This window comes from Desmodus rotundus, chromosome 13, assembly GCF_022682495.2.
Source record: "Desmodus rotundus isolate HL8 chromosome 13, HLdesRot8A.1, whole genome shotgun sequence".
Lineage (NCBI taxonomy): Eukaryota > Metazoa > Chordata > Mammalia > Chiroptera > Phyllostomidae > Desmodus > Desmodus rotundus.
Genome location: NC_071399.1, coordinates 73,465,918 through 73,486,799, shown reverse-complemented (window position 1 = coordinate 73,486,799; position 20,882 = coordinate 73,465,918). Strand labels below are relative to the sequence as shown.

At 36.1% G+C, this 20,882-nt stretch overlaps 1 protein-coding gene across 3 annotated transcripts in view; it reads right to left on the bottom strand.

Annotated features, from left to right (window-relative positions):
* UCHL3 (ubiquitin C-terminal hydrolase L3) overlaps positions 1 to 20,882 on the bottom strand; it is a 45,152-nt gene that overhangs the window by 2,383 nt on the left and 21,887 nt on the right. For 2 of the 3 annotated variants that reach the window (XM_024569039.4, XM_071220221.1), the window contains one exon: positions 3,335 to 3,410. In XM_024569039.4, coding sequence (XP_024424807.1) covers positions 3,335 to 3,410 — 76 coding nt within the window. Of the gene's footprint in view, positions 1 to 3,334; positions 3,411 to 7,581; positions 7,774 to 20,882 lie in introns of all 3 variants that reach the window. The other variant, XM_053916494.2, reaches the window with a different exon arrangement.

Below are 20,882 nucleotides of genomic sequence, written 5' to 3'. Positions count from 1 at the left end.
ATGGCCAAGTAATATTTCACTGTATATGCCTTATTTATTTGTTTGTTTATAATCCTCACCCAAGGACCCATTTATTGATTTTTTAGATAGATAGAGAGAGAGAAACATGGATATGAGAAGCATGGATTGATTGCCTCCCAGGGTCAAACCCACAACCTAAATACATGCCCTGACCGGGAATCAAATCCACAACCTTTTGCTGCTTGGGACGATGTTCCAACCAACCGAGCCACCTGACCAGGGCTACGTTTCCTTTGTCCAGTTGTGTGTTGATGAACAATTAGGTTGCTTCCATATCTTGGCTATTGTAAATAACGCTGCAATGAACATAAAGATGCATGTATCTTTTCAAATTAGTGTTTTGGATTTCTTAGGATAAATACCCAGATGTGGAATTGCTGGTCCATAAGGTAGTCCCATTTTAATCTACTGGCCATCTGTATGTCCTCTTTGAAGAGATGTCTATTCAGGCCCTCTGTCCATCTTTTAATTGCTTGTTTGTGTTTTTGTGTTTTGAGCTGTAAATGTTCCTTATATATTTTGGATATTAACCCCTTATTGGATATATGCTTGGCAAATATCTTCCATTTGGGTGCTTTTTCATTTTGTTGATGGTTTCCTTTGTTGTACAGTAACTTTTTAGTTTGACGTAGTGCCCCTTTATTTTTTCTTTTGTTTTCCTTGCCCGATGAGATATTTAAAAAAAAAATTACTAAGAGCAATGTCAAAGAGCATACTATCTAAGTTTTCTTCTATGAGTTTTATGCTTTCAAGTCTTATATTTAATCCTTTAATCCATCTTGAGTTTATTTTTATATATGGCATAAGAAAGTGGTCTAGTTTCATTATTTTTTTTGCATGTATCTGCCTGGTTTTTCCAACACCATTTACTAAAGAGACTGACTTTACCCCATTGACTATTCTTGCCTCCTTTGTTACATACCCCTCTTGCTCAATATTCCCTTTGAATTTATTAGGAATCCACATTACGGTCACTGTCAATTTCCCTTGAAATTGTCCATCTTCATTTGTCTGCTACTTACCCCTGTTCTCTCTGACATCTCAAAGATTATGACTATTCTTTGGAACTCTGAAGTTCTTTAAACCTCCAAAGGGCTCTAATTCTCTATCAGCCGTACTGATCCTTCCTCTTGCTAAAGAACAACTAAACCAAACCAGATCTCAGTAGTTCTGCCTTTGTTTTCGGATGTTCTTATTTCAAATCAACTTTAAAACCTTCTGTGTTGATCTTGGCATGCGACAAAAGAGGACCATTCTTCATACGTAGCTTAAGCTTGATGTATGTCTTCCCTCTACTGCTAGCTAACTGGTCAAACTGAGTTTTTTGGACAACTCTCTGCTTCCCATTGAAATGATCAGAGATTTCTTCCCCCTAAATATCTTTTCAATTTGTAGTTTGTTCTATTACTAAGTCTCTCAGCCTGCAAGTCACCATTGCTTTTCAGTCCCTGGTTACGGATCACATTTATCGTTTCTCCGGCCTTTTCTAAATCTACTTCCTTGAAGTCAACAGAACGTGTCTGGTAAGTCTCAGCACTCTCTTTATTCCCATTGCTACTAGTTGTTCCTTATCGTTCAAAATTCAGAGTGGAAATGAAGTTTCCAGCAGTCAGTCACATAACTGAAATCCCCAACCACTATTACATCCTCTCTCTATAGAAATTTTATAGACCGAATTAGCAAAGCATTGTCTTCCAAAATGCTCAGGTCTGTTATATACTCCCATAACAATTTCATTTCATTTTACTTTGATTCTTACTCAAATCATTCTGCTATAGAAGACAACCTTCAAGGTATACATTTTTATAAATATTATGGTATTTCACCCTGGCTGGTGTGGCTCAGTGGGTTGAATGCTGGCCTGCAAACCAAAGGGTCGCCAGTTCTATTCCCAGTCAGGGCACATGCCAGAGTTGCGGGCCAGCTCCCCAGTAGGGGGCATGCAAGATGCAACCACACATTGATGCTTTTCTCCCTCTCTCTCCCCCTCTCTATAAAAATAAATAAATAAAATCTTTAAAAAATATATTAAGGTATTTCTTTGTCTCCTTTAATAAAGCCATTTCTTTTTAATAAAGTATATGATTTTGCTGCCATATTCCAAACATATAAAATCCATCTAAATTTTGTGGACCACATTTATTAGTCTCAGTGAGTCTTTTCTTTCTTTGTTTCTTTTCAAAATTTTATTTATTTGTTTTTAGAGAGAGGGGAAGGGAGGGAGAAAGAGAGGGAGAGAAACATCAGTGTGTGGTTGCCTCTCACATGGCCCCCACTGCAGACCTGGCCCACAGCCCAGGCATGTGCCCTGACTGGGAATCAAACTGGTGACCCTTTGGTTTGCAGCCCGTGCTCAATCCACTGAGCCACACCAGCCAGGGCCGAGGCCTTTCAAAACTCTTTGTCTTTAACCCATACAAATGTCAATCTGTTATGCTGTACACCTGAAACTAATACCAAAAAAGTGTTGAATGAAAACTGTAATTAAAAAATTTTTAATTAAAAAAAACTCTGGCTTTAAATTAAGGAAAATAAAAGTGGCAAGATAATAATGAAAAGGACTTCACTTTTTTGTTTCTTTATTTGGCCTTTTTTTAACCCAAGAAGGTCTCAAGGAGAAGGACAAGGAGGACTCATGAGTACTGTAGTATTACATCTCAATTATCAAGGAATCTTAAGAAATTCTCTGGATGAAACAATTAAAATTATGAGGATTTCCTCCAAATACTGCCTGAGATACTCTACCTACAGTTAAAATTATAAAAACTAAATGCAGTTATAGGCCAAAATACTAAGTAATTAATCATGGGTACTTGGCCTTAAGAAGCTATTGCCAGAAAACACAGACTCGCATAAAGTCTTTCTTAAAAAGCTAGATGTACTGCAGAGGGACAGTACAAAAGCCCCAAAACCAGTGATACTCATTACCAAATACAAAAACTAGCCGTGAGTATTACATTACGTGTTAAAGCTAGATTCAGGATCAAGGTGGCTCACAAAGAGGTTGATGGTACCTGTCTCAATAATTTAGTAAAGACTGCCGAACTAACTGATATACAGGGGCTTCCTACAGTGAGTTTTACTGGACCACTTTGCCAAAATGCAGAGGTGGCATGCAAACATTCTTGAAGTCTAAGTGCTTGAACCCCCAAAAACATTTATTATTTTCCAGAAAGTCTTAAATGAAAAACTGTTCATTATGCCATCAATTAATTTAACTAAATATAACAAATATCCACAGTCCTGTTAATCATAAATACACACTTTTTCATTTCCAATTTCTCTCCCCAGAATAAATTTTAAAAGTTCTTACCTAATTCATAGAGATGCCCATCTACATGAACTAATGCAATAAAATGAAGATCTACTTTTTCATCTATACTTGGTGCCTGGAATAGGAGGAAAAATACAAATTATATATGTTAGTAGACAAATAAATCCATCAAGTACATGTAAACACATATAAATGCTATCAAATGACATAGAGAACATTTATCCAAAATAATTCAAGACTTAACCTTTGATACAGTGGATGAGTATGTTTGCATTTATAACAATGTGCTCACCCATCAACCAGAAAAATGTTGACTACAAGCATATCTTTCTTAATCTCAATAATCTAAAAACCTATAGTTTTGTTCACCTTCAAAGCTTAGCACAATGCCTGGTATATAGTAGATGTACAATGTAAATTTGCTGAATGAGATGAATGCATGAAGTGATTTGTCTAATTTTTGAAACTTGAAAAAATAGTCTTTTAAATTTAATAATAGCATAAACAGAGCTAAAAATAAAAATCTTCTCAAGTCTTCAAGAAAGGGAATTCTCCTCTTAATGACTTCACCATGATAATCTCATCTTTTGAGTAAAATAATTATCTTTATTCATCCTACATTCAAAAGGTTTAAAATGAACCTTTTAAAAAAAATGAATAGGCGCAAGAAAATACCCCAATAAAAGGGGAAAATAACAATAAGAACAAATTAAAATACAATTAACTGTAGCCTGTAATTTTTCTCCTGCATTCTTAGTAAACTATTTGAAATTAAAGCTATACCAAGGTTTTGATAGCTTACCAAATCAATTTGCATAAGCAGTATCTTCTACATCTGTTAAACATTCAACTTATGCAAAGTCAATTCACAATTCACTGACGCTGACTATAATACACAGTAACTATACAGTTAACACCAATATGTGTTAGCTATGTATCAAATCTAAACGGGTTGAAATGAAATACAATCAGTATTAAATGCAAGTACAAATTTTAGGGGCAAGAGTTTTAAAGAGGCATAAATCAAATTATATCTCATCTTACTTAACATCCTGTAACACACTAGTACCTTACTTAATTCTAAAATTCATACTTTTTCACCCTTTAGTGATTATAAAATTTTAAGTTAACATGAAGTTTTCAGATACAGAAATTGAAAGGTACAGAAAAAACATAATTATCTTGGATTTACTGAATGCCTTGAAAACATTTACAGATAGAGTGACTTGTGTCATCTCGCTCTACTCTTCCGAAATTATTTCCCTCAAGTTTATGAATGAGTGCACCACACACAAAAAATGGTGGCAAACTAGCTCTTTCTAACTTCAATACGTAACTAAAGAATCCTGCAGCTGGCAGGAATCAAAGTGACCTGGTTTACTGTTGTTAGAGTCCTCTCTCCACAGCCCCTCCACTCTGACAGCCCCTCCAACAACTGGCCGCTGGCACTAGGTCTCCAGACAAGCCAGTCCACCTTGGACGGTTTTGCTAGTTACACCTCATACTGAGGCTAAAACTTGTTTCTCAGCGTTTCCCATCATTTTATACAAAGTCTAATGGCTCCTGAACATGATATTTCTTCAAATAATTAAAGGTGGTGATAAGGAGTCCCCTTACTTTCCTGATCAGAGAATCAAAATACCAGTGATCACTCAGTCCAGTACCCTCATTTTACCAATGACTGGAAGCAAATCCAATTTTTCAAGGCTAAACCTAGGCCATTCTACAAACAATACATTCAATTCTATTTTAAAATCCTAGAAAGAATTCTTTAACCAAGTAGGAAAGAGTCTTTTATCTCATTGTAAGACATAATTCTCCAACAGGATATCAAGTATTTTAAATCTTTTGAGGTGTTATATTTTTCAACACAATTAAATTATTTTAACACCATCTCTTCTTAAGAATAATTCATCTTATACCTTCCATTTTTCATACTGTCAGTAAACACAATACAGGTGTGCTTCGTGCTTCAGATAAAAGTAGTGTCATTGGACTCAGAGACCTGAATGTGTACCCAACGCCTGTGAACACTGGTTTGCTTATTTGTTTTGAGGTTTAAACAAAATGTATTAAAGTAATTTGTAAACTGTTAAGTGCTACTAAACATTCTGTACTGTTACAATATTAATACTACAGTATTACACATGTAAGAAATCACTAAATCTAGCGACTCAAAATTGTGTCAGTACCTGTTCTGAGCCTTTTCCTTTGCTCTATTTTAATTGGTCTGAAAATCTGAAATGTGCAATTATCCATTCCTTAAAAACCTGAAATTATCAGTTGCTTAAAAATTATTCAACACCAAAACAAAAATAAATAAGAAGCAAATTCCACTAACTTTTTAATTTCAAAAAATGACCAATAACTAAATAAGGCAAAAACCAGAAGCTATAGATTGGATAATTTTTGCTTACATATATATTATATATAATTTTTTTATAAAGTTTCCTAACTTAGAATAAAATACTTGTCTCAAAGAATTAAAAAGTAATATAACTTATCAATTAAATAGAAGTTAAATACTACATAGAAATTTCAAATTTAAAAAAGTATAGTTTAAATTTAATCTATAATTATATGGTACTTCATATATACCAGGCACTGTTCTAGGTGCTTTATATGTACTCACCAATTAACTGTCATACAAAGGTAGGTAATAAAATTATGCCCATTTTATTCTCAAGAAAACTGAGGCACAGAAGCATTAAGTAACATGCTCTAGATCACAAAGCTCGTAAGTGATGGAATTTGGGTTCAAAACCAGGCAGTGTCATTCTAGAATCCATGCTCTTAACCACTAGACTATGAGTATTTATGGAACTATAAAGCAATGGAATTAATATGGAGCAAAGATCAGTATTATATAAAAACATATAAACCTGAAAAAACACAATTTTATGACATGTCCATTTATATTTAGAGTATTTTAAGTACAAAGGAATTTATACATATTTAGAATCAACTGTGCCCAAGTGAGAATTGACAAAATTAGGGTTTTACTCTGATCACTTAATTCACCTTATATCTCCTACTGTACAAACTGGCACAGCAGGGACGCAACAAAGATCAAATGATAAATGAACAAAAATGACAAATGCACATTATGACCCAGTGAGGACAATGGAGTAGAGAGACACCGGTTTGCTGGTACTCGGCACCAATGAAAGTCATTTTTGATGGCCATACTGGTATTTGGTGGAAGCAGATGTTTACGGAAAAGTGCCAAGACCCCACTTCACAATTGGAGTACAGCTCTAGAAGAGTGCATAAGGGGAGCAAAGAACGTTTGACACCAACTTCTTTTTTTTAAGCATTAAAATGTATTTGTAATCAGACTTCCGCTGGCTTCGAAAGTCATGATGGTTTGTGGAAGTGTCAAGTACCTTATAAATGTATGGCACACACCAAATCTTTCAGATATAACAAACAGGCAGGCTCTACCAATACCCAGTCGTTGCCACTAATAGCCCCAAATATCAGAAAGACAAGAGCTATAATTGCCGATTCCTGCAGTTTATTTCAATTATAAAAATTATTAGAATTCCATCATTAACCTAAATATTTAAGAAAATTAGCAAGATTACAAGAACATATATACTCTTTTATAGTTTGCTAACGTTCTCTACCTAAGAAGGAGAAATTGTAAAATTTGTGGGAAGCCTAAATCAGTCCACAAGGAAAAAGTCTTCACCTCCTACTGGGAAAGATGCTTAGAAACTGAATAGGCAGGGAAGACTGACCAAGATTAAACCGAGTACCTGAGCCACCTCGGGGAATAAAACAGCTGAGATGAAACACCCTGCACCATGAAGGGTTAGATTAAGGACAGAGTAAGTAAAGAGCCCCAGAGCATGACAAGAGACTAAAGTCATGTTCAGAAACGTGAAAAAAAAAGTAAGAGATGGTGAAGAACTCAGAAGGTGCACAGCATTTGTTGACCGGAGCCAACTAAATGGAATTGGAAAGATGAAGGGTAAGAGAATGCATACTCACTTTAACAACTCACAGGAACTTAAACATTATCATGAGTGTGGATCAGTACTCATCAAAAGGCAGGCATTCTCATGTTGGCAGGCTATGGAGTGGCAAGATGGATGTTCACCAGGCGCTGGTGACAGTCACACGAGACCGCAAAGCATGGAGGTATGCTTGCAGTCTCATCGGGGGAGAAAACGCTAATGGTTGAGTGAACCAAGAGAAAAGCAGCCTGAAGAACTGAAGAAGCTTAAGAAAAAATGGACTGCCCTTTGCACTGGAAGAGATGGAAGGTTGACTAAACTTACAACAGAATGGAGACCCAAAGATGGTAGGCGTAAGAAGGGTCGCCAGCGACGAAGACGGAGAGATGGACTGGTAGCCTTTGCAGGGTCTACATGGCTACGTTTGCCCCAGGGCAGGGATGCATGGTGACACAATGATGAGGCCTTCGTTCTGCAGTGGCTACAATGAGGCTGTGATGAGGATGGCGAGGAGGACTACACAATTAAAAAAGAGAACATTTTACTCAGACCACGTTACTGGGCGATCACTCATTCTTAAAAGCAACGTATGGTCATACTTGTATTTATATGGTCTAGTACTTTTAATCAACCATAATCTAGAAAAAGACCCTAAATGAATACTGGTTAACAGTGGGTAAAGTGGAGATATTTAACCAAGGTATCAGGTTACATGCCACAGCTTTCGTAAGTGCACATCTAAAACATTTACATATCCTCATTTGCATAGCACAGACTCACGGAATTGATTTTAAAAGCCACTAATATGGAATCATTACATAAAATTCTTTTTAAAAAAGGAATGATACACATAAAACATGTAACACATACAAAACAAACTAAGGATGATGTGTAGAAGGAAACTGTATGGTGATAAGCACTGGTAAAAAAAAATTCCTTAAAATAAGCACCAAGGGGGGAAAAAAACGACATTTTAAATGAAATATAAAAAGAAGTGAAATAAACCCCTCTTAAACTGATGAGTTGCATAAACTATCCTCCTATTTGGGATGACAAGTTAAATGGAAATAATCATAGCCTATTAGCCTTTTTAAAAATAAACAACAACCACTTCCTTTGTGCCAGGCACTCTGTTAAGCACTTTATGTGTATCAATTTATGTAATCTCCCAGTAACCATGAGACGGGCACTGTAACTGTCCCAGCTTACAAATGAGGAACCAGAGCATGTACAGGTTCATTAACATGCAGGAGGGCACTGTACTAGCACACGGCATGGCTGGCATTCAAACACAGGAAATCTGGCTCTAGAACCCAGGGATCGCAGTCACCGTGGTGTCCGGCCTAAGTGGCCAAGAGGAAGATTTCAATACTGATTTATTAGACTAGATTCTAAGGAGGCATGGTAATCCCCCTAAATAAGATATTTTGAGAGTCACCCTTTCGTACACTATCATATCACAAAAGAAGAATCTGACCCAACAGCTTTCCATGAAATAAACATGCTTTCGATAACCAATTTATTTATGCTAATCCAAATAATGTTATAATGGTCACCTTCCATAAATAACACCAGTACGTGAAATTAAAAAACTGATGTAAAGCAGCATGAAAAAATTTACAATCGCTTGTAACCATAATGAGAAGCAGTAAGAATAGAAGCAGTGGTAAGTCCTTGCTAAGTAATAATGGACTTCATTAACCACTACCTGTTCTCCTTAAGAAAATGAAAAGGTTTTCTCTAAATGATTTCAAAGACTTGTTCAATTCTGAAAATCCTATGATCCTTAGTACTTTCGGTCTATGTAAACAACACATAGATAAAGCTCTCCTTGTGCTGATAGCTAGAAGAAAGCTATCCTTGTGACAAGGAGCTAAAAATCACATCTGTGAGCACTTCATCTATGCATCATAAGAATCAGTCAATCAGAAATATGTAAGTGAATCCGATGCTTGGCTCTTTATGGGAACAAAGGTGTGTATAACAGTGTCTGTTCTCACAGATACAGTCTAATCAGGTATTTTTCATATTCAGTCTGACTACATTTAAATGAAAGAAACAGAAGGAAGGAAAAGAATGCGGAAGAGGATAAGAAAAATGGTTAAGGAAGAAAAGATATGAAGTAGAGAAAGAGTGGGAGGGAGAGGAGACTAATGAGTAGTGCAGAAAACAAAAGTTTTCTATGAATCTGGAAAGGGACGCATTACTGAGGCAGAAGTGGAAGTGAATATGCACACCCAAAGAATGTGTGAGGTTCGGTCGGGTGAAATGGGGAAGATACTCCTTGCAAAGATTCAGAGTGAGAAAAAGAACAGAAAATAGCAACAAATAGGACATGTTCAGGGGACCAGACTATCAGGTCTGGGATTTGATTTTATCCTTTCAATCTAGAAAGTGTGCCCGTTACTTTTTCATGGTGCTGGCAGAACACAGGAGATACCTAGATCAGAGAAAAAGGACTTTAGCACAGTAAGCGGCGTGATCGCCAGCATGTTGGCGTCATTCACACAAAGGCAATGCAGAGGCCCAGGTGGATGGCCGCACACACAGTGGGCGGCCCTGCAGGAGGGGGCACACTGAGTTTGGGGAAACTGAGGTTTTACAGAAAGTAGGAAGCACCCTGCTCTTTGTTCTAGAAGCAGACATTGCCTCAACTATCACTCTTGCTTACTGTGAGAAAAGCAATTTCCAAATTCAAGTATGATGGCCCTATTCTTTTGCCATTTTTAAAGAACAATTTAAAAACTTTTCAAAAATAATTTCAAGTTTACAAAGAGTTACAATGACAAAAATAGCATAGGAAGTACCTAGATTTGCCTATGACATTTCACCCAAAGTTGCTTTATCATCTTGCTTATACTTTTCTCTCTCTTCCTCACTCTCTACATAGTTTTTTTCCTGAACCGTTCGAGGGCAAGTTATATTGATCATGGCCCTTTACCCCTAAATGTGTCATTACTTCCTAAGAATAAGGGAATTCTATTACATAACAGTAGTTAGCACCTTTGTCATTTTATCACCTTGATAATTTATATTGATGAAATACTTTTGTCTCATCTTCCATCCACACTTTAACCTTCTTATATTGATCTATTCATGTCCTTTGTAGCATTTCCCCTCAGGATTTAATCTAGGAACAGGTGTTGAATTTACTTGTCATATTTCTTTACTACCCTTTAATCTGCAACATATTCAAGTCTTTGTCTTTTGACATTAACAGTTTCCTTCACCCATTTTCTAATAAAGTTTTCTACAAAAAAAAAACCATGCTCTGTTCCTTCCTTTCTAACCCACGTGACTTTCACTTCCTTTTCTTGCCTCACTGTATTGGTTAGGACCTCTAGTACAATAATGAATTTCATTGATTCTCACTTTCATCTTTAGTATTTCTTCCTTCTGCTTGCTTTGGGTTTATTTTACCTTCTTTTACTACCTTAAGGTTAAAAACTTAGGTAGTGACTTGAAGTCTTTTTTTCTTTTCTACTACAAGCATTGTCTACTTTCTCTAATCCCTGCTTTAACTACAACCTAAATATTTTTTATTTCTAAATTTTTTCCACTAACTCAAAATGTTTTCTAATTTCCTTTGTGCCTTCCTCTTTGATCCATGAGCTACGGATCAAAGTGTGTTGTTTAATTTTTAAGTATTTGGGGACTTCCCAGATTTCTTTTTCTGTTACTGATTTCTAACTTAATTCATTATGGTTAGAAAACACCCTTTGTAGGATTTAAATTTTTAAAAAATGTGTTAAGGTTTATTTTCTGATCTAGAACATGCCTTATCTTGGTAAACATTCCATGTATACCTGAAAGGAATAATTAGCTGTTGTTGAATGAAGTTTTCCATAAATGTTAATAGTGCCAAGTTGTCTGATAATGTTGTTCAGGTTTTGGATGTTCTTACAATTTTCTGTGTCTATTTATTCTACCAATTACCGAGATGAGTGTTGAAATCTCCGACTCTAATTGTGGACTTGTCTATTTCTCTCTTCGGTTCTATGTCTTCTTGGTGGACTGATCCATTTATCCTTACGTAATGTCTTTCTTTATCACCGGTAATATTCCCGGTTTGGAAGTCTACCTCATCTAATGTTAATACAGCTACTCCAGCTTTCTTTTGTGATTGTTGTTTGCATTCCACATCTTTCCCTATTCTTCTTATTTTATTTTTCAATTAATTTTTTATTGACTGTATTGGGGTAACATTGGTTAATAAAATTACATGGGTTTCAAATGCACAATTCTACAACACATCACTTGTACCTTGTGTTACGTGTTTACCACCCCTAGGCAAGTCTTCTTCCATCATCATTTATCCCCCTGTACCATCTTCTACCTCCCCCACTCCCCTACGCTCTGGCAGTCACCACCATAATGTGGTCTGTGTCCATGAGTCATTTTTTTTTGTTTAATCCCTTCAACCTCCTCACCCGGCCGCCAACCCCCGCCCCTCTGACAGCTGTCAATCTGTTCTTTGTATCCATGAGTCTGTCTCCACTTTGTTGGTTTATTTTGCTCATTAGATTCCACATACAAGTAAAATCATATGGTACTTGTCTTTCTCTGACTGGCTTTTTCACTCAGCATAATACTGCCTAGGTCCATCCATGCTGTTGCAAAGGGTAAGAATTCCCCCTTTACTTTTTTAAAATCTTCACCCGAGGATAAGTTTTTATTGATTTTAGAGAGAGAGGAAGGGGGACAAGAAGGGGGGTTGGGGGGTGGGAGGGAAGACAGAGAGAGAGAGAAGCATCGATGGATTGCCTTCTGTATGCACCACAACCAGGGGTCTAACTCACAACGTATGTGTTCTGACTGGGAATCAAATCTGCAACTTTTTGGTGCATAAGACCTTCAACCAACTGAGCGACCCAGCCAGGGCATAAGATTTCCTTCTTTATCAAGGCTGATTAGTAGTCTATTGTGTAAATGTACCACAGCTTTTTAGTCCACTCACCTACGCAAGATGAGTACCTGGGCTGCTTACAAATCTTACCTATTTAAGTAACAAATGGACATAGGGTGCATATATTCTTTGGAATTAGTGTTTCAGGTTTCTTGAATGTATTCCCAGAAGCGGAATTGCTGGTCATAAAACAGTTCCATTTTTAAAAGTTTTGAGGTAACTCTGTACTGCTTTCCATTGTGGCTACACCAGTCTGCATTCCCACCAACAGTGCATGAAGGTTCCCTTTTCTCCACATCCTCAACAATACTTGTTTGTTGACTGATGATAGTGATTTTGATGATGTGAGGTGATTATCTCCTTGTAGTTTTAATTTGCATTTCTCTGGTTATCAGTGATGTTGAGCATCCCTTCATATGCCTATTGGCCATCTGAATGTCTTCTTTGGAAAAATGTCTATTCAGACCCTTTGCCCCTTTCTTAATTGAATCGTTTATTTTTTTGGTGTTGAGTTTCATTAAGTTCCTTATAAATTTTGGACATTAACCCCTTATCAGATGTATCATTGACAAATATGCTTTCTCATTCTGGATGTTGTCTTTTCATATTGTTGATGATTTCCTTCACTATACAAAACCTTTTCAGTTTGATGTAATCCAATTTGTTTATTTTTTTTCTGTTGCCCAAGGTGCTATATCAGAAAAAATAGTGCTGAAAGAAATGTCCAAGATTTTACTGCCTATATTTTCTTTTCATGGTTTTGAGTCTAACATTTAAGTCTCTAATCCATTTTTAGTTGATTCTTCTAAATGGTGTAACAAGATGATCTGTTTTCATGTTTTTCATGTACCTGTCCCATTTTCCCATCACCATTTGTTGAATAGACTATCTTTACCCCATTGTACGTTTTTGCCTCCTTTGTCAAATATTAATTGACTATAGAAGCATGGGTTTATTTCTGGTGTCCCTACTGATCTATATGTCTGTTTCTATGCCAGTACCATGCTGTTTGGATTACTATGGCCTTGTAGTATAGTTTGATATCACGTAGTGTCAGTCCTCAAACCTTGTTCTTCCTCAAGATTGCTGTGGCTATTTGAGGTCTCTTGTGGCTCCATATGAAGTTTGGGAATATTTGTTCTAGTTCTATGAAATATGCCATTGGTATCTTGATAGAAATTACATTGAATCTATGAATTGCTTTGGACAGTATAGACATTGTAATAGGCCAATAACCCTGGTGAACATAAATGCTAAAATCCTCAACAAAATATTAGCAAACTGGATCTAGCAACACATTAAAAAGGTCATACAACATGACGAAGTAGGATTTTTTCCAGGGATACAAGGTTGGTATAATACCCATAAATCAATGAAAGTGACATAAACAAAATGAAGGATAAAAGCCACATAATCTTATCAACAGATGCAACAAAAGCTTTTCATATAATCCAGCACCCATTTATGATAAAAACTGTCAGTAAGCTGAGAATAGAGGGAACATACCTCAATGTAACAAAGGCCATATATGATCACAGCCAACATCATCCTCAATGGGCAAAAACTATAAAAGTGTTCCCCTTAAGATCGGGAACAAGACAGGGATGCCCGCTTTCATCACTCTTATTCAACATAGTACTGGAAGTCCTAGCCACAGCAATCAGAAAAGAAGATACAAAAGGCATTCCACTTGGAAAGGAAGAAGTAAAACTATTATTATTTGCAGATGACATGATACTATACACAGAGAAACCCAAAGGTTCCACTGAAAGACTTCTGGAACTGATACATGAATTCCGTAAAGTAGCAGGTTATAAAACAAACATCCAGAAATCAGTTGTATTTTCATACACAAATAATAAACTATCAGAAAGGCAAACTAAGAAAATGATCCCATTTACAATTACTCAAAAAAAACTACCTTGGACTAAATTTAACCAAGGATGTGAAAGACCTGTACATGGAAAATTATGACACTGAAAAAGTGAAGAAGACACGAATAAGTGGGAGCATACACCGTGCCCATGGGTAGAAAGAATTACCCCCATTCGTTCCATTTTCAGCTTTCTGTGACTTTCTTACAGACAGCATATGACTGAATTTTGCCTTTTACCAATGTGCTCATCTTTCCCTCAATTTGTGTGTTTACATTTAGGCCATTTACATTTTATTAATTTAATTTTTAATATGGTTTTATTAAAATCTATCATATCTTGCCAGTTTTCTATTTTTTCCATCTGTTCTTTGTTCCTTTTCTGCCTTTATTTGATTATTTTTTATTCCATTTTACCTATACCACTGTCTTGTTTATACTCCCTTTTACCTTGTTTGTAATTGTCTAAGGATTTACATCTTTAGTCACAGTGTATCTTCAAGTAATGCTACACCGCTTCATATGCAGTGTAAGAATGTCATGGCAGTATTATCCCAATTTCCTCCTCCCATCCTTTTGTGCTATCGCCATACACTTTCATATACACTATAAATTTACCGTACATGGTTACTATTTTTTATTTAGAAAGTCAAATATTTCTAGGACAATTTTAAAAAGAATAAAACCCTTTGTTATTTACCTTCAGTTGTTCTATTTAGTGACCTCCATTCTTTGTATAGTTCCAAGTTGTAGTGCTAGCGAGCTAGGCATGAATTCTCTGTTTTTGTTTGTGACAAAATCTTTATTTCTTTTTTTTTTTTTCCTGCTAACGTTTACCCAATTCTGTCTTCATCTCCAGATTTACTGAGCACCTGCTATGTGTCAGGTATATTGCTAGGCTCTTGCCATACTACCGTGAACAGGACAGCCGTATCTCCTGTCCTTGCAGTTTGGGCAGGTACACGCATACCTGAAGAAAGGAGGCTTGATCACGACATATACGAGTACTCTGGTGCGATTCTACTTTTAGGAGATAAAAGGCCTTGAGACTTGTACCACATTTTCTGCTGTCTAAATTGCCCTCAAGTGTGATTATTAATAGAAGCATCAAGCTTCCACAAGTTTCTAGTGTAGAACACTAGATCCAAAATACTCAAATACATATGTATAAATTTTATGAGACCAACAAGCAATAACATAGTATGAAATATATTATCTCACATCAACCAAACATCTGGATGGGCTCCCATAGTTTATCTTCTCAAATAAGGCAAATCTCCACCATTTTCTATTTTTTAAACACCTCTCTCCTAATTATACTACCCTCAGAGATCTTTATTTTTTTAAGATATTTTTGTTCCATTGATTTCATTCAGCACTTAAAAAATGTCATTCCACTGTTTCTGTCTTACATAACTTCTGATGAGAAGTCTGCTGTACTTTTTAAATCTTTGTTCTGTCTGATACGCCTTTTTCCTCTGACTTGAATATTTTATATTTATCTCTGGTTTTCAGAAGTTTGAAGATTGTATGTGTGTGTATGTGTCTCTGGAGAATAAGGGTATTTATATCACCTTCTATTGTCTGATACTCTTGAAGCTGTTGAATGCCTTTATTTTGGGCAATATATTTGGCCATTAGCACTTCACATACGAGGTCTATCTGGAAAAAGTCCAGCTATTGTTAATATAACGAGAACAGTTTGCATGACATCGATGTAACCTGGCAGCCTAGGAGAGTGGACTGGAATAAGCATGTGTGAACAATGATGACTTCACTATACTAGTCAGTAGTGGCAGTAGACGCCATTGAGTGACCATGTGTACTATTTGGCCATCACATTCAAAATGACTGAGTGAATACAGCAATGAACCTACATTATATTTTGTGTTAAGTTTGAACTTCCTCCACAGAAACTATTTGGATGATTCACAAGACTGCAGCTATGGGCAACTGGTGATTGGCAGCTTCATAATGACAATGTGCCCACTCATACATCACATCTTGTGCAGAGTTTTTTAGTGAAACATCAAATTGCATAGGTGACTCAGCCCCCATACAGCCCGGCTTTAGTGCCCTGCAACTTCTGGCTTTTCCAAACACCAAAATCATCTCTGAAAGGGAAGAGATTTTAGCTTGTCTATTAGATTCAGGAAAATCCCACTGGGCAGCTGATGGCAATTGGGAGAACTGTGTCAGATCCCAAGGTTCCCACTTTGAAGGGGTCTGAGGTGTCACTTCCTAGATACCATGTTTCTTGTGTGTTGTATCTTCTTCAGTATTGTCTCTATTTTTCATATTACATGGCTGGATACCTTCTGGACAGACCTTGCATTGTCTTCTGTAGTATGCCCACTCCTCAACCCCACCTCTCTCTTTTCCTTCTAGGATTCCGCTTTTATCTATTAAATCATTTGAAATTGCTCCACTGTTCTTAGATGCTCCAGAATTTTTGTTGTTTTTTTTTCCCTCCACAATTTTTTATTTTTGTGACTCATTTTGGATAAATTTCTCCTATCCAAGGACTAACCAGACCTGACACTGCTTAGTTTACAATATAGATGAGACTGGGCACATGCAGGGTGGTATGGCTGTAGATGAGAATAAACTTCTAAAGATTTATCTTCACATTTACCGACTCTTTCCTTAACTTTATTGAGTCTACTAGTGACCCAATTCAAGCATTCTTCATTTCTGGTACTGTGTTTGTAATTGCTAGCACTCCGTTTGATTCTTTCTTATAGTTTCCAACTCTCTGTTGATATTCCACATCTGCTAGTATACACTGTCTACCTTTTCTACCTGAACCTTTATCATGTTAATTATTGTTATTTTACTAAAAATTATATACTTCATTAAAATTATTAATAACATCAATTTTTGCCGGGACGTTAACAGTGAGCCTGTGCGCCCTCTGCTTACTGTCTGGGTATTCCAACAGCACATCGTGACTTCACACAAACCACTTTACACGTAACATGAACCTATCTCTTCGTTTTGGTCAGAGAAACCCAGAATGGGCTTTTCAGAGACCCAAGGAATTTCAAAAGAAGATTAAATGTTTTGCTTTTCAGAAAGAGCTCTAAGAAATTTAACATATTACTTTTTCATGGAGGAATTAGGTACATACACTCACTTTAAGAGATTTTTAAGCATTCTGATTCTGACTTACATACTCTCAGAATTTAAGAAAAAGAGAGTGAGCGATGTGGATACAGTCCATAAGTATCAAGACGGTGTTTTTTTTTCCAAAGCAGCACAAAGATTTAGGTGACCTGCCAAAGCCATATAACTAGGGACTGTCAAAGCCAGAAGCAGAACCCATGGGCTCCAATTTCAGAGTTTTCATTACACAGAAAACCACCACCAACCAACTAATTTTGCTGATTCATAGAGGCAAATCTATTACCATTTCCATCTGTCTTCCCCAAACACTATTCAAATCTTTCAATTTTTAAAACTTATAATTAATTCAGAAACAAAAAATACTTGGGTTCTAAAAGGTAAAATTGTTATTCCTTCACCATTAATGTGCATGTCACTTTGCACATGTACAAATGAGTCAACAACTCTTTCAACTGTTCAATAATAAAAAATTAGAAATGCCATGAAAGCTAAAAATAAATTAGTTGAACTTTAATAAAAAGGTGGGGGCAGAGTGTCTGTCTAAAAAGCCACCGTACTTTTCGTTCAGTTAGTGTACATGGCTCTGTTTGCTTAAAAAAATGGACAGATTACTCTGTAAATTATCTAATAATAATCAAAGAATTAGAAATGCCGTGAAGGATAAAATGAAATGAAACAGACCTCTTTAACATGGGGGCCTAAAAGTACTTCTCTATTAAGAAATGGATTAGCGGACTATTTCCTTAATAAATGGATTATTAAGAAAAAACAAATCCTTAAAGACGGAAAGTAAATGTGAGCACCCTGTAATTCTAACACAGTCTACACGTAGGCCAGAGTGACACAAAGCCACGCATGCCACGCTCATACACCCAATAAAGAAGACACTTGGTATTATTTCACCCACTGAAAATGTGCATTGATTGGGCCAAAAAAGCGAACTAAATACACATGTGTGCACACACACGATTTCTCTTTGTGTTTATATATAACTATATGAACACATATTTGAAATAAGAATACAACCACTGCTCACCCAATAGTAAAATAATCCTTCTTATAGGACAATACTAACCAAAATAGATTTCATAGTTCATTAAATTAATTGTAATTTAATTTAATGATTTAAATGTATTTCATAAACTTTTGCAAAAGATCTTTGAACTATCATTAGCAATCAAACATAGTATTTCCCTTTATCGAACAAGCCAAAATTTAAAAATAAAATTCAACACCAGCAAGGTCTATTTTTGAGGCTATCACCACTGAAATAAGAGAACCTTGAAGAGACAAACTACATCTTATTATCTTTGTACATACAGCTCCTAACTCAGTACCTGGCATAGTAGGTGCTCAAACGGGTTACCTGGTTAATCAAATGAAAGAAACACAATTACATATTATGTAACAAGAACCTTAAAAATGCTCATTTCCTTGACTCAAGATAACTCTACCTACAAGAAACTTATCTCAAAGGAAGAACTTAAAATGAATACATGGTTAAACAAAGAAATTCAAGGAAGTTATATTTTTAACTTGAACTGAAAACAATCTGAACATTAAAGGTTAAGGGAATTAGAAATTAAATTATGGTTCATTCACATGACAGCATACAGCCATGAAAAACTTAAGAAAAGATTTTGATGAAACAAGAAACTGCTCATAATAAAACATTAAGGAAAAAAACCCCACACAATTGACCTCAACCGTTTAAAAAATAAATTTAAAAAAGATTCAAAGTAAATAAATGTTAACAGTTAAAAGTACCTTTTGCTATCTCTTCCATACCGGCATGTTTATTTAAAAAAGAAATAAAATAGCCCGGGCTGGTGTGACTCAGTGGACTGAGCTCCAGCCTGTGAACCTCTTGGTCACCGGTTCAATTCCCTGTCAGGGCACATGCCTGGGTTGTGGGCCAGGTCCCCCAGTTGGGGCCATGAGAGGCAACCAACCGCTGTTTCCCTCTTGTTCTCTCTATCTTCCACTCTCTCTAAGAAATAAATAAAATCCTTAAAAATAAATGTGTTAAAAAATAAAAATAAATAAAAATAAAATAATCGTGCCAGTTACTATTATTTTTTATTATACTATAAATATACATAGAGGTTCCTGAGCAGACTTTAATTCTTTTTAAAGGGCCAACTAAGAAATAAATCATCAAGAAATATCTACTCATATCACTCCTAGATTAATATAGACAAATCACAAACTTTAGAAACTGCTTTTTTAGGTAAATATGAATGAAATAAAAGCAGGCTCTGAAGGCAAATAAAATATCCTTCTGGATTCTTCTTTAAATGTTATCAGCACAAATTTTTTAAATTATATATTTTTTATTATGTTATTACAGTTGTCACAATTTTTCCCTTTTTGGCCCCCTTTACCCACCAAGCACAACTCCCTCAGGCAATCCCCACACCATTCATTGTTCACGTCCATGGTCATGTGTGTAAGTTCTTTGGCTACTCCACTTCCTATATGGTACTTTACATCCTGATGGCTATTCTGTAACTACCTGTTTGTGTTTTTTAATCCCCTCACCTCTTCGCCCATTCCCCCACACCCCTCCTATCTGACAACTATCAAACACTTTCTGTATCCATGATTCTGTCTCTGTTCTTCTTGTTTGCTTAGTTTGCTTTTTAGATTCAATTGTTGATAGATATGTATTATTACCACTTATTGTTCATAGCTTTGATCTTCTTTTTCTTAAATAAGTCCCTTTAACATTTCATAATATAATGGTTTGGTGATGACGAACTCCTTTAGTTTTTTCTTGTCTGGGAAGCTCTTTATTTGCCCTTCATCTAAGTGACTGCTTTGCTGGGTGGAGCATTCTTGGCTGTAGGTCCCTGTTGTCATGACTTTGAATATTTCTTGCCAATCCCTCTTAGCCTGCAAAGTTTCCTTTACGAAATCAGCTGACAGTCTTATGGGAATGCGCCTGTAGGTAACTTAACTTCTTTCTCTTGCTGCTTTTAAGATTCACTCTTTATCTTTAACCTTTGGCATTTTAATTATGATATGTCTTGGAATGGGCCTCTTTGTATCCATCTTGTGTGGGACTCTGTGTGCTTCCTGGACTTGCAAGTCTATTTCCTTCACCAAATTAGGGAAGTTTTATTTCATTATTTTTTCAAATGGATTTCGAATTTTTTGCTCTTTTTTTTCTCCTCCTGGCACCCCTATGATACAAATGTTGGACCTCTTGAAGTTTTCCCAAAGGCTGTTTATACTATCCTTGTTTTTTGGGGATTCTTTTTTCTTCTTGTTCTGATTGGTTTTTTGCTTCCTTACATTCCAAATCATTTACTTGATTCTCGGCTTCATCCACTCTACTGTTGTATCACTGTAAATTCTTCCTCACTTTAATTAGTGTATCCTTCATTTCTGACTGGATCTTTTTTATGCTGTTGAGGTCCTCACTAAGTTCCTTGAGCATCCTTATAACCAGTGTTTTGAACTCTGCATCTTATAGATTGCTTATCTCCATTTCATCTAGCTCTTTTTTCTGGAGTTTTGAACTATTCTTTCACTTGGGCCATGTTTCTTTCTCTCCTCATTTTGGCAGCCTCCCTGTGTTTGTTTCTGTGTATTAGGTAAAGCTGCTATGACTCCATGTCTTGGTAGTGTGGCTTAAGGTAGTAGGTGTCCTGTAGAGTCCAGTGGCACAGTGTCCCCTCTCACCCAAGCTGGATACTCGAGGTGTGACCTTTGTGT